Consider the following 14,716-nt stretch of genomic DNA (forward strand, 5'->3'; position numbering starts at 1 on the left):
CCCGCCGGCGGCGGAAATCATATCCAGTCAACTTCCCAACCGGTATTCTTCTCCCTTGACTTGCTGCCCCCTTTGATCCCAAACACTTACCGGAAGTCCTCACCGACGTCCTCCATTTCTGATTCCGCCGGTGGGGAAAGCCTTCCGCCGCGCAAGCTCCACCGTCGCTCTGCCAGCGATGTTCCCCTGGGGTTTTTAGCCGCCGCTCCTCCGACGCTGAAGCTGAATCCCAGTTTCGACCGGGCGGAGGGAGTTGGAGAGAAGAAGCCTGATCGGAATGTCACCGACGAGCTCTTTGATGCGTTCCTTAATTTCGATGGATTCCGTGAGGAAATGGAAAGCAGGGGTGGCGTAAGCAGCAAGAACGGCGCTTGCAGCAGCGAGAGCGAGGGGGAGAGCAATGCGATTGAGTGCGCTGCGTTTGCTGAATCAACTCCCGGGGCTACGCATTCGCGTCACTACAGGAGCATTTCAATGGATGGATTGATGGGAAAACTAAACTTCGGTGAGGAGTCGAATAGGGTTCCGCCCTCTCCTGGATCGAAGAGAAGCCAGAGCTCTCAGAGCGAGTTGATGGAGGGGGCCTTTAGCTTGGAATTCGGGAATGGAGAGTTTAGCGGTGCGGAGCTAAAGAAGATCATGTCGGACAAAAGATTGGAGGAGATCGCTCTTGCCGATCCGAAGCGTGCCAAAAGGTATTTTCTTGTTGTTTAACATCTCGGAACTGCAAACTAATATGGATTAAAAGTTTAAAAAGATTTTGTGCTGGTCTTTGATTTCAGGGTTTTGGCTAATCGGCAGTCTGCTGCTCGTTCAAAGGAAAGAAAGATGAGGTATATTTCGGAGTTGGAGCGCAGAGTCCAGACTTTGCAGACTGAAGCCACTACATTGTCAACGCAGCTGACTTTGCTGCAGGTTAGTGGACCAGTTCTGCAAAAGATTTTAATTTCTCTTGCTGGTTTGATCGTACCTCATGATCTTCATCTTCTTCTCTGAATTTGTGTATTTCTTTGTCTGAACTGTAGAGAGACTCATCTGGGCTTGCAACTCAAAACAATGAGCTAAAGATTAGACTTCAATCCATGGAGCAGCAAGCACAACTAAGAGATGGTATTTAAATTTCTATTTTTATGGTGCTTTTTAATAGTTCAAGCGGCTGTTTGGTATCCTGTTTAGATCAAACAGGATTTAAGCAAATAATTGGCTTTAATCTTGCCATATAGAATTTTTGAACTTTAAATCCTTCAAGTTTGATAAATCATATTTTAATTCCGTTATTGATTAAATCCGCAATTTGTTTAATCTCACTCTTAGTAAGATTTATGGATTTCTTCTCTCACAAATTTCCAATCTTGAAACACATTAGAAAATATGCCAAATTGCTTTCAAATTTAGTCCTCTCCAAATTTACTAATTTTTCTTTTACATGATTTAATGAATCCTAATTTAGCCAAACGCCCCTTAAATATGTATGTTCTTATCTTTGAAAGCAAACCTGCCATGCTTCTCATTATCTATCCATATTTCTATTCAGTAAAATCTCAGCTTTACACTGGTATGGCCAATCAGTCATATATGCTTATCTCGATCCTAGAAAGTCAGAGGCCTTCTTGGTGAGATGTTTGAACATGATGTAATCAGTAACAAAAAGTCATAAACTACATGTTCTTTGGACAGCTATTATTGGATTGTTGCTGCCAGATTAAGGAGTAGGGTAACAGTCAACACATAATCAGAGAAGCAGAAAAAGCGTACAAGTAGCACATGATCTTTTGCTTGAAATTTAAAAAAAAAGGAAAAATTGCGGGGCCTTATTAATTGAAATAGCTTCTACTAATAGATGTCAAATGGACACCCTTCCCAAGACCCAAGGGAATTATCAACATAAAGCTACTGACTGTCGCTTGTCAATATTCTCAACGATTGTGATGCCATAAGGTTGGGTATTGGAATAATCCTTTGAGAGGCAAAAACTAACATAAGTTGAAGATGGCGGATGAAGTGAATCTAAAGATTGCGGAGGCCATTATGATGGTTGGGATAGTGTTAAGGTGTTGTAGAGGTGTTGAAAGCTTAAGAATGCGACAGGGTCCACTTTGTGCTGGTGGAGATGACACGACCTTAAGGAGGGTGAGGTGGTACGGGAAGGTTATGAAGATGAGTAAGAGTAGTTAAGATGATCCTTCTTCTCTGGTTGGGGATGGATTGACATGAAAGTAAAGGACAAAGGAATGCAGAAAGGTTGAGGGGATTACTAAGGGCAACCAAGATGATCCTCCTATGGTTGGATACAACATGGCCTTCATGCTACAAGCAACGCAACGCAAGAAGGTAGTATGAGCTATTGAATGCAATCAGGATGCTTCTCCTCTAGAGGAGGAAATGCCGTGACCTTGAGGAGGCTAGTGAGGCCGCAGAACAAGTTATTGGTCGCGACTAAAGGCAGCCAAGATGATTCTACTTCTAAAGGTGGAGATAAAAATGAATTTAAGATGGCAGGTAAGGAAGCATGTATGATTGTGGCCAGTATTTTGTTGAGATATGCAGATAGAATAGATTAGAGAATGCAAGGGGTGGTTGATGAGAACCTAAGAAGAATTTTAGGGATCTAATCATCACTTAAAGTTTTCATCGACCGTCTTTATGTTCCTAGTTATATCTTGCCTACACCTCTAGTGAAGCATTGGCCCATTCACTCAGAACCTTTTTTTGTAGCCTCACTCACCACCCTAGGTTTGTATCATCCACACTTTTGAAAGAGGACTGTTTGCATGCCATTAGTTACCCACCACCTTCAGGCTGTGTCTTCCCCCAGTTCCAAAAGATTCATCATCCTTATTGATTGTCCTCAACCACAACCATGACTTTTCTGCACTTATCCTGCTCACTGAGCTTCAAGCCTTGTCATCTACATCTCCATCTCCAAAAAGAAGACTCCCTTGACCACTCGTAATCACATATGCAGCATTATTGTGTCATCTATCCGTTTGTCTTGATTTCCCTTAATCGCCTTCAATATTTTCCAATGCCATCCTACTCAACTTCATTTCGTGCGATATTCAACTTCATAAGAACGACTATCCTGGTTGCCCTTAATGACTTTCCTGTGTTTCCCCATACTATGCATTAAAGTTATATGGACTCCATTTTTCTGTTAGTTACCTCTCCAACCTTCCAACGACATCTGTATGTTGAATCTCCACCTTCAGCCCACGCCTCTCACCTAAGGGGCAGATTGTCCTTGCTATTTTTGGTGTCCTTCTTAACCTTTCATCGGTACTTCTTCCATTGTCTTCAAAGTGTGCTACATTCTCCTCTGAGATGATGTTTGTCCTGATGCCTGAACTTATTACGTCCCCAACAAAAAGAATATCAGTAACAGTGTATATTCAATTTAGTTGTAACGATGTATTTTCTGCGTTTGGGGAAGGCATCTCTTTTTAATTTGTAACCACTCTTAATTGAAACAGTTTAAACTAGATTGGGTCATCTAGTTTTCTTTTTTTTTTGATAGTTTACCTAAATAATCCTATATCTCATGTCCGCTTGATTCATTTCTCTGATTATGCGTAAACTGTCATTTGTAGCTCAGGCAATCAGAATTTCTCTCATTACCAACATGACTTCTAGCATACAACAATTTGATAGGCTGATAGGAGCAAGCCAAAGGCATCAATGTATTAGGAAGTATTGGAAGGGAAAATTTTTACAATTATTATTGTTATCATCATGATCTGGACTTTGATCCACATTGACACAGGTTTTGAGGAAATTACTACTGATAAATGCATCCTCTTCAATGTTGCCCATGAATGTTGTTATTGGTAACCATATGTTAGAGATTCAACTATTGTTTAATGGGGAGGATGCGAGAAAAAGTGAACAAGGATACCTTGCTGCACTTCTAAGGCACATCGTGTGTATAAACTTCTAGCAACCCAAATTCAAATTTTAAATAGAAATGCTTATTTTACATAATTTTTGGTAGAAAGGGTTCGGGGACTAAATTGTGCATAGTTCCTATCTAGCAAAAAAGAGAGAGACGTGAGTCGGCTCAATAGTACCTAGTTTTTGTTTTTACTTTTTTTAATATATGATCGCTAACCAACTGTGGTGGGATGGGAAAAGTAGGCATATGTGCAATGAAATAAAAATCATGGATGCAATTGCAAAAAATCAATTCAAAAGCCAATTAAAAAATTACTTTCACATATGGCGGGCATGCTTTGTATTAGGAAAATTTTTGTGATAAATATATTATAGAAATTTCTTATCTATTATTTTAATATTAAGATATATGCTAACCCGTTTCTATCATTAATATAGCATTGACGATATAAAATTACAAATGTAAATATACATTGAGTGAAGATAGAAAGTTCTTGTCAGAATTTCTTTTCATAAGGAATTCCTTGTAGGATTTCTGCCCCAATTATTTTAGTACTTTAAACTTCTGGAAGTTATATTTAAAACCTATGTTTGAGGAGGTGTCTATTTTTTATTAGAACTAGAGCATGAATAAAAAGTCATAGTTTAGCAGACATACAACCTTTTAGAATTCTATTCTGAACCAAATAATGGAAATAGAAAATGGGAAAAATACTCAATATCAATGTATGTTAAATTGTTGTATGAAAATTTTGTTGTCGTTTGGGATTATTTTTTCTATTTTATTTGTTTATGTTTACAGCATGTTTAATTGAGATAGTTATTTTAAAAAATACTCAACATCTTTTAGGTATTTTGAGTGCTTTTAATAAGTTGATTTATTTTTAAAAACAAAAAAAGAACTTATAATAATCAAACATGCTTTAAAAAAAAAAAAAAAACCTGGAAACAAAAGTGGTGTCAAACAAGCCCTTAATAAATCAATAAATTGGGGGTGTGTGTGTGTGTGTATATAATTTTTTTCCTTCTGCTTTACTTTGTAGCACTCCCAACGTCATGTTAATGTTTGATTAGTTATCTAAATATGTGTGTGTGTGTGTATGTATATAATTTTTTTCCTTCTGCTTTATTTTGTAGCACTCCTTCAACGTCATGTTAATGTTTGATTAGTTATCTAAATAATTTATTAAATATCATGCAATCCAAGTGTATCTTGACACTCTATGATTGAACTCCTTTATGTATTTGTTGGATTTAAGGTTGTTTGGTGGAAGGTAATGTTGGCCTTACTTGAGAAACTGAAGGTAATGTTGGCCTTGCAAGATATGAGAGGGAAAGACAGGAGCTTGGTCTGAAAGATCTCCAGGAAAATTTATCAAAAGAGTACTGGATTAAGCCCCTTAGGTTGCATTAGGTGAGTTAGATTGGGCTAAGAAATACAATTCAAAGAAAAAGAGAGATCCCAACTCATACTCCAGCAATTTTACTTGCCATTTTTTGCATGTTCATTTTTGAAATCTAACCTGTCCGAGATCAGGGACACTACATAATTGGCTAATTAGTATAAATACACAGAAAAAAGTACTAGTAGTTTCTCTATAGGTGTTTATGTAGCATGCAAGTTCACTTGGAGAGTCCAACCTTATTCCAGGCGATTAGACTCTTTTATAGTGTGAGCAAGTATCTACAGATAGTAATCTAGGTGAAATTCATTTGGCAAGTATTATGGGTGAGTACTTTTGACGAGTGGTTGACTTTTTGGTTTTCATCGTTGAATTTAACGACGAAGAATTAAAGATCAAGTTACGAATAGCTCTTAGGCAATTTGTTAGTAATGTGACCCTGAAGACTTTAAGGTTGTGAATAGTTCAAGTTGGTTCAATGTTCAACAATTTCTTGGATCTAATTCTCGTCCGCATCATGACTTGATTAACCTGATCCAAGCAAAAGGTATAAAACTTATGTATATTACAGCAAGAAATTGAGTTGGGAGATTGGTGATTGATTTCATTTGTGGTTGCTTTTTTTATCTAAAAAATTATTAGATTTGTAAAGCAGCAATAAAAATCAAAAGTTTTTATGTGAAAATTCTAAGAAAAAAAAGGAGAAAAATACAAAACATTGTCCAATTAAATGGCATTTATTATCTTAGAATGTTGAACAGAATATTGCTTTTGTTTGTTCAATTTGAGAACGTGCTAGTACAATGTTGCGAAAGAAGCTATGAGAGTTCTTCTAGGTAAATGGTTAAAACTTGCATAGCCATGACCAATATTTTTAGTGGTGACAATATTGATGACCGAAAAACTGATTGCGACTTAGCTTAAAGATGAACGTAATAACAAGAGATAGTGGTTGTGATCGAGTTGCAATGATTGCAACAAGTGATTGGTAATGTAGTGGTTTTCTTAGAGGAATTGACAATGATGAACTTAACGGCGGCAAGTGCAAGAGATTCAGAACCAATTATAATGACAAGCGTGAAGGTGATGATATTTTTTGTTTCAAGGATAGTAAATGTGGCTAACTAAGAGTGCAAAGTGTTGTGGCGAACTCGAAGGTGGTGGCAAGGCAAGCATAAAAAGGCATTAACTATAACAATGGTCACTGCTGATGACAACATCAACATAGAGTTTACCTAAGATGGCCACTATGGTTAATATCATTAAATTGGTTTGGGGTTTATTTATAAGCTTTATGAGGTGTATTTTAGTTTGTATTAAAATCATGTTTTGTAAATTTTAGATCTTGTCAGACAGGAAAATTGTAACTTTTAGATCTTGTATTCAGGAAATCTAGTTCCTTTTTCAATTTCTTCTCAATTTTGTCTTAAATCTCAGATTTACTAAATCCTGTCTGGTAATATTGGAATTTTGTAAATCTTGATTTTAAGAAATTATTAAATGCATTACCGTGTTATTGGACAAATCTTGATTTTAAGAAATTATTAAATGCATTACCAAAAAGCCCCTTAAAACAGACAACCACTTGGTTCCTTTTTCTTCACAGCCCGATTAGCGAAGCTCTCTTCCTCTCAACAATTCAGATCGACATAAAGCAGAGAGGAGTAAAGTGTGTTGGTTCGATCGAGAAATAAGGAAACTTACAAAAAACCATCTCATAGAAAATAAATCTGGAAAATATTTTTGAATTTGAATTTATCCATCAAAACAAATTTTTAATTGCATTTTTTCATTATAGTTCCTTTTGTTTGAATCCCATGTTTACCTTGTATAGAAAAAAATAAAGCTATACCAAATGTTTTACTCAAAACTCTTATCAAAGAGTTCCTAACATCATTTTTCCCTCGGAAAGCCAGCCAAATCCTATGTATTTACATATCTAGCGCCTAAAATTTACTTATTAACATGTATACCACTCAAATCTTTCATTTCACATTAAAATATACCGTTATTTTTAACTTTTAAAAAGTGCTACACCTTTTCATACATGAGCAAGGTGGCATATACGTAACAATTGAAATTTAGCCGTTAGATATATAAATACATAGGGAATTAAGTCGTACACATGTAATTTTACCTAGAAAAAAAATATGTCGCCATTGTAAAGCTTGGACATTTATATGGTTCTCATCAATCTATTTATATGTTTTACAGCTCTCAATGAAGCACTGACTACGGAGGTCCAGCGCCTGAGGTTAGCTACAACACCGATGAATGATTCTCTTCCTAAACAGATCAAAACAGCAAGCTCAATTCAATCCTGAGATGTTTGAGCGCCGTCATCAAAAGCAGTCTGCTCATATATATCTTGCCACGTAAGCTACAGAAACTGTAGTTATTGCTTGATGTGCATCTGTTACCTGTGTCCTGTTTTCTATGTTCTTTTTTGTTTTTTTTTGGGAAATTTACATATTTAGCACACAATTCTTATGTATTTACATATCTCATATCTAAACTTCCATATTTCCATACATAGCACTTTGGTGCTTTAAACTGAAGCATGAAAATGCATGTTATACTTTTAAAAAGTGATAATAGTGTTATATTTTATGTGATATTAAATATTTAGTGCTATGTGTGTAAATGTGAAAGTTTAGGTGTGAGATATGTAAATACACGAGAATCGTGTGCAATGTATGTGAATGCCCTTTTTTTTTTTCTTGCTATATAATCTCACGCCAATTTGCATGACTTTTTTGAAAAAAGAAATTTACTTATTTATTTGATTGATTGTAACATTAGGAAATTGCATGTCATTTACTATTGTCAGGGTGTTTATTCTGTACCTTTGATGATGTAAAAATTGCTTTGTTGAAAACTTGTGAAATGAGAATTAGATTATACAACCAGTTATCTTAAGATGTAAGAAGTGTGTTTATTTATTTTTTTTATGAAGAATGTTGATCTATATAGTTTGTGTGATGATGATGATGACGACGATGGTTGTTAGGATAGTGATTAAAATTGGAGCAAAAAATAAATGAAAATAAGAATAATCACATTGAAGATCTCAAACATGCGATAAATTCACGTGTTTCAATGAGATCGATTCATCATGGTTGTGGCCAAATAGAGATCTAAGATTCTATTAAGCTTTAAAAGAGATATATCGAGATATTACACTTTATTTGAATAAAGCCAAGGATGTTACTTTGTCTATGTCTTAGCTTATTCTATTAAAAACTCAATAAGGCAATGATTCCATTTTTATTTTTGTGGGTCATTTTTCCAAAATGGTTCATTGTCTTCCCTACAAACATAGCACTAGCATCTTCTTGGTTTTTGTGTAGTACTTTTATGAAATATATCATTTGCATGGGTTACTTGTATTTATGAGTTTCGATCATGATGTTTAAATTTTATGGCGATTAGTTAGCATTAGACTAAATTTTTGTTGCTCATATCACCTCCAAATGATTGGCCAAACTGAAGTGGTTAACTCATCCTTAGATAATTTATCATGAAATTTGGTGGGTTCACGAGTGTGAAGTGATATAGGATCTCAAGCCTGATTTGTCTGATTTTGCACATAATCATGCGGTTAATATGAGCCTCGAGCGGACTCCTTATTCTCTCTTCCAAATTTTGTTAATTTAAAACATCAGACTTTCTTCTTTAGGGAGCCACTTATCAGTATTTTTACTCTTTTTTCATCTTGCTAAACTCGATCGTTTAATTAAATTGGAGGTTCCACATCATCATTTCTTCGAAGAATAACATTGAGAGCAGAGGCTGGGAAGTTGAGGATGAAGAATCATTTCATTATGCAAAGGATTATTAGCTCAACCAAAATTTTGAACTCATAGAAACTTGTTTTTCTAATGTTTATCTATCTATAATACCCTGCATGGTTTTTTTCACCATCATATCAAAAGCATGGATGACTCCTAGCTCTACAATAATGTCCATTGATAGAGGCTAGAGTATGGGCAAGCTTTGACTCATTGCACTTATTTTTTTTCATCATTATTGCAAATAATGGATTTTCACTCACATATTTTTTTGAAAAATATAATTTTCAAATGTCTCATCAATAATCTTGTAATAACTCTCTCAAGAACATTAAAGATGCAAGTATATTACAATACATTAAACTATGATATTGCACAATAATAAATCACTTTGGCATATGTGCTCCATCATTCAATGAATCATCAGTTTAACTTGTGTGAGTAAGCATTATGATGTGGAAACATCAAACTTATTATAAAAGGTACACTAAAATATCAAAATGAAGTTCTTATTGTAGGGATTGAAGGCTAAGATATCATCATCAAGGAAGCAAAAATAAAGAGCCTTATGTGGAACTCAAAAAAATTATGATAAAGATATTAAGTTTAAGATTTAAATATCCAATTTAAAATTTTTAAAAAGTTAATCTTTAATTTATTATTTTAATTAACTTTATCAAGGAAGCTCTGCATGCATACCAATCAAATCTTATTTATCGATGTATCCAACTTCTAAACTTCATTATATATATATATATATACACACACACACACACTTATAAGTGAAAATGTGTATTTTTTTTTCTTATAAGTCAAAATAATAATATTTTTATATGTTGTGAAAGATTTGAATGTTTTAAGCATAAAAAGTTTAGTTTTGGAATTTGATGGTATGTATATAAATGCCCCTTAATATTAAAAGTAACATTTAAAACTCTTGCTAAGAGGAGAGAATATTAGGTATGAAGTTCGTATGCTTGTGGATTCCGTATATGAAATTATTATATAATGTTGTATATGGAATTTGAATGCATGCGGACTCTGTACGTAACAATTTTTCTACTAATAGTCCTCCCGATGGCCAGGCAAAATTTTCTAGTTGCTTTACCTTTTGCTGGAGCGAGCTTATTTAATAAAGAATGAGGAATTTTTATGTAATAAATACTTAATCACTATGAATATACTGTATATCATGTCATATAAGTTTTTATGCCAAACAAAGTTAATGAATCATATAAAATAAAGTTTTGATTAATTCAATTAAATATTCGATTATATAAATTATTACAATTATGAATTAATTAATGTATTTTAAAAATCTAATAAAATATATAAATCATTATAATTGATTAAATTTGCAAACATGGAAAACACTTAATTAATAATGATTCAAAATATTATAATTAAGGTTATTTCTTAATTGAGAGATTAATGATGTAAGCAGCATATAATGCCATAGTTAGAAAGGTAAATAAGTATACTAATACATTAGGAATAAAGAAATTTACTAACACTCTCAAAAGATTAACAATTATGTAATGAGAAAATTAAGCACATAATCATTAAATAAATAATATAATAGCTTTTATATTAATAATATGAATTAAAAAAAACAAATATATTTAGTGAAATTAATCTTCATCTTGATGGGTATTATAAAATGGTTAACATGTAAGAAAATATAAACCTAAAAATTCATTATATGACACCAAAAAATCATTATTTTTACTAGATTAATAGGAAGATTTACATATGTTCCACTCATTTCCTATGTTTTTTACAATCTAAACCTCAATTTTTACATAAATACTACATTATCTATGTATGAAAAATTATATTTCAATTATTAAAAGTTAAAATGATGATATTTTTTTAATGTGATATGAAATATTTGGATGATATGAAGATAAAAAGCTAAGTTTATGCATTATATATGTGCATATTTTGGAAATAGACGGTAAGTATGTAAATGCCCAAATTAATAATCATAAGAAACATATGAGTATATGAGTTCATAGGTGAACTATTGATGATTTCTCATGTTTGATGTGATAAATGTTATAAATAATAAATTATTTAAAATTAAAATCCTTCTAATGAGATGCTTTATCGATCCATCAAACATTACATATGAACATAATAATCATCCATGTTGCACATTTACCCGCAGCATAATGATTGTGTGTGTAGTTTCTCAGTATGAGATCATAGATTCGAATCACACATATTACGCTTTGGGTTTATCTTGTATGAAAATAATAATAATACTTAAATTAGATTGCGATGAATTATATGATTGTTTGCATCAACTCACATGACACAACTCGCAAATCTATAAAAATATGATGCTTTTAATGAAAATATATCACAAAGAAAATAAAATATTAGAAAATGTTACATGATGTTAATAAATTGATTAATGATGATATAAATAGATCGATGATGTACTAAGTTATAAGTAAGTCATATTGACACATGTTAATAAAATGATTAATCTAACAACCACATATATATAACATCTTAGTATTGTTATATTTAATCGTAACATTTTAGTATTGTATTTTAGTAGGTCCACGACGTCAGAGTGAATATTTAACATTTTAGTATTGTATGGGACTCCAACACACAGTCGGATAATAAAAGTGAAATAAGCAGGAGGAGACTTCTTGTTTTTTACATGAATAACTTTGACAAGGAGAAAAACTTCATGGCCAAACTAGTTGAGATAATCCACTATGAATGGTGAGTACACGTATTCACTCTTCTCCTGAATTAGGCAAGATGAAGTTACAAAGTCTATCATTACAAAAGTATAACAATAGTTCACTGATAATAATCGTAATCTGGTTGTAATGAATATGGTTCTAGGAGATAGCAGACAACAAGGGTTGTAGTCGATTAATATGGAGGCAGTAATCTGCCGTGAAGGTTATGGATCGGGACTGTAGTGCCAACTTATCTGTAGGTTGTAGTTTAAAGTCATTGTAGTAATTAGCTGTGTAGGCCACATATGGTTGCTTCAAAAGCGTCAGTTAGTCACATAACACGTAGTAGGAACCCGTAGAAGCTATGAGCCATGTAAGTCGTAGTTGCTCACAGAGGTCGTAAAGGTGAGTTGTAATGATATTCACAGGCCATGGGGGCTGGAGTCGGGAGCTGCATGAGTTTTGAACCAAGTATGTCGTAGTTGGTCACGTTGATTGTAGTGGTGAGTTGTGATGAAATCCATAGGCTCCAGGGGCGAAGTTGGAAGTTGCATGAGTTGCGAAACACATGTCGTAGTTGGTCACGTTGGTTGCAGTTGTGAGCTGTGATGATGTCTGTAGGCCTGAGGGACAAAATTTTGGAGCTACATGAGCTGTGAACCACAGATTTGTAGTTGATCATGTAGGTCATAGTGGTAAGTTGTATTGATGTTTATAGATCGCAAGGGCCGAATTTAATAACTGCATGAGCTGTGGACCACGTAGACCTTAGTTGGTTATGTAAGTCATACTATTGAACAATGTTGACGGCCGTAGACCAAAGGGGTCGGAGTGGAGAGCTGTACTAGCTGTGAACCATGTAAGCTTTAATTGGTCGCATAGGTCATAGTAGTGAGCTATTATAATGTTTGTATGTTGTGAGGGCCTAAGTCAAGAGTAAGAGGAGCTTACATACTACTTAAGCTATAGTTGGTCATGAAGGTCGTAGTAGTAAGTTGTGATGACATATGTGGACCATGATGGCTAGAGTTGAGAGCTGCAAGAAGGGAGCCATAAGAGTCTAAAGAAAGTTATCATCTTTGAGGTGCATTGTTACCCCTTTTTCGAGATGTGTCATTTCATGTATTTGGGGTGGGTTGTTACAATGTCTTCAAGGCGTGTCATTACATCGTTATGGTGTGCGATATTACACCGTCTTCAGGAGACATCATTACACAATATCTGAAATGCATTTTTACATTGTTTGTGGAGTGCTTCATTGTTCCGCAATGTACAATGAGATTTTTCAGTACACCTTGTGACTTCACAAGGGACTTTGCTGTAAGGAGTAGGCGACGATCGATGATGATCGACGATGGCGGTAGCCAAAGTTGGCCAAAGGAGGTAGCGGTCAGAGTTGGCTAGATGCGACAACGAACAGAGGTGCCTGAGGATGAGGTGGCGACAATCGAATGCGCTAGAGGCAGCAACAACTGGCGTTGGCCGAAAGCGGTGGCAACCGGAGGTACAGGGCAAGAGGAAAATAGTGTTCGGCAGCTGCAAGTGAGCGGTAGTTGGCAACGATTGGGTCTAGCCCAAGCCCAACCCTTCTAATTCTCTGCTCTAATTATGATGCAGTTGAGTCCATCATTTTTTTTCTGTGGGTCAATGTGTAATCAAGCTGAGTTAAGCTTGAGTCATAGCGAATTTGAGCTCATCTCGATTATCAAAAGTGCGTTCAAACTTAAGCTCGAGTTGAGCCCATTGAATGTCGAGTCGACTCATTTGCTTATTCTTAAGCTCAAGAGCATGACTCGTCCTGATGTGAGCTCCTTGAATTATCATCAAAGGAAGTGATGGAGCTCAACGAAGAAAGCATAAACAAGACCAACAACTAATCTCAAAGAAGGAAAAAAGCCTTGGTGAGAACTTGCGAGAGAAGATTTCCACGTGACTAGTTGTTGTCCACGAGTGAGGAAATGACGTAATTGATCAGTTTTGAGAATCATCAAACATGCAAAGAAGAAGAAGATTGACATAATTTAAATAAAACTCGAAAGAATTTTTTATTACTCGCATTTAATTAGTAACTATTTTGTCTTTTACAACAAATTCCCCCGTTTATTAGAAGTAATCAACTCTTAAATTTTTATTGGAGATATTATAAAAATTCATTTTAATCGAGTTGGCTCGTGAGCCAATGAGTCGAGTCATATTAAACTTAAACTCTAGCTCATCTAATTTACTGAGTTTACTAAGTTGGAATTTAAGTTTGGGGTTGAACTCATTTCGTTACAAACTTGACTGAGTGAGCTGATCAGCGAGTCAAATCGATCCTAATCGGCTCACTTATTCCACGGTCCGAGCCACCCCACTATGTCGTGCAGTCAAATTGTTTCCACAAAACCCTACACATTTTCATGGATTCCACCACTTCCGACGCCGCAGTTCTTCTCCGCGACTCCTCATCATCCGCTGCTGCGAGCTGCCTGTACATTATCTACCTATCTCTTCGCAGATTCACTTGCTGTAAGAGAATTATTGATCCCGAACTTTCTTCCTTCGAGGTGTTTCTCTGACTGACTTTGGAAGGTCATTTTCACGTGATATTTCTCTTTCTGTTTTTGTTTATTTTCAGGAACAAGGAGCGAGCGGAGCTAAAGAGAGATAGAATGTACTCCTTCACGTCGATTTGCCACAGTTTGGGTACAAGGGATGTGGCTTTCACATTTGGGTTGAATCCCCCAAGTCATGCTGCCATTTATAATCAGAGGTTGCTTACTTTCGCAACAAACTGCTTTCTATTGATGAGATCGGCGGGATGGAATTAGCAATGCGTTTAATTTCGATTATGCAAATTTTGATTTCAGAACTCCTTTTAGCTTTGATATTTATTAGTTCTTATTTCTTAAAGATTGGGTATATATATATATATATATATATATATATA

The 14,716-nt window shown here is 34.9% G+C and overlaps 1 protein-coding gene and 1 pseudogene across 1 annotated transcript in view; both read left to right on the forward strand.

Annotated features, from left to right (window-relative positions):
• Positions 1-8,192, forward strand: LOC110029098 (annotated as a pseudogene).
• Positions 8,193-14,158: 5,966 nt separating this feature from the next.
• LOC110029096 (4-hydroxy-tetrahydrodipicolinate synthase 2, chloroplastic-like) overlaps positions 14,159-14,716 on the forward strand; it is an 18,313-nt gene continuing 17,755 nt past the window's right edge. The window contains exons 1-2 of the mRNA XM_020731222.1: positions 14,159-14,295; positions 14,405-14,539. Coding sequence (XP_020586881.1) covers positions 14,439-14,539 — 101 coding nt within the window. The 5' untranslated portion in view covers positions 14,159-14,295; positions 14,405-14,438. The remainder of the gene's footprint in view (positions 14,296-14,404; positions 14,540-14,716) is intronic.

The sequence above is a fragment of the Phalaenopsis equestris genome, unplaced genomic scaffold (genome assembly GCF_001263595.1).
Source record: "Phalaenopsis equestris unplaced genomic scaffold, ASM126359v1 Scaffold000548, whole genome shotgun sequence".
NCBI classification, from domain to species: domain Eukaryota; kingdom Viridiplantae; phylum Streptophyta; class Magnoliopsida; order Asparagales; family Orchidaceae; genus Phalaenopsis; species Phalaenopsis equestris.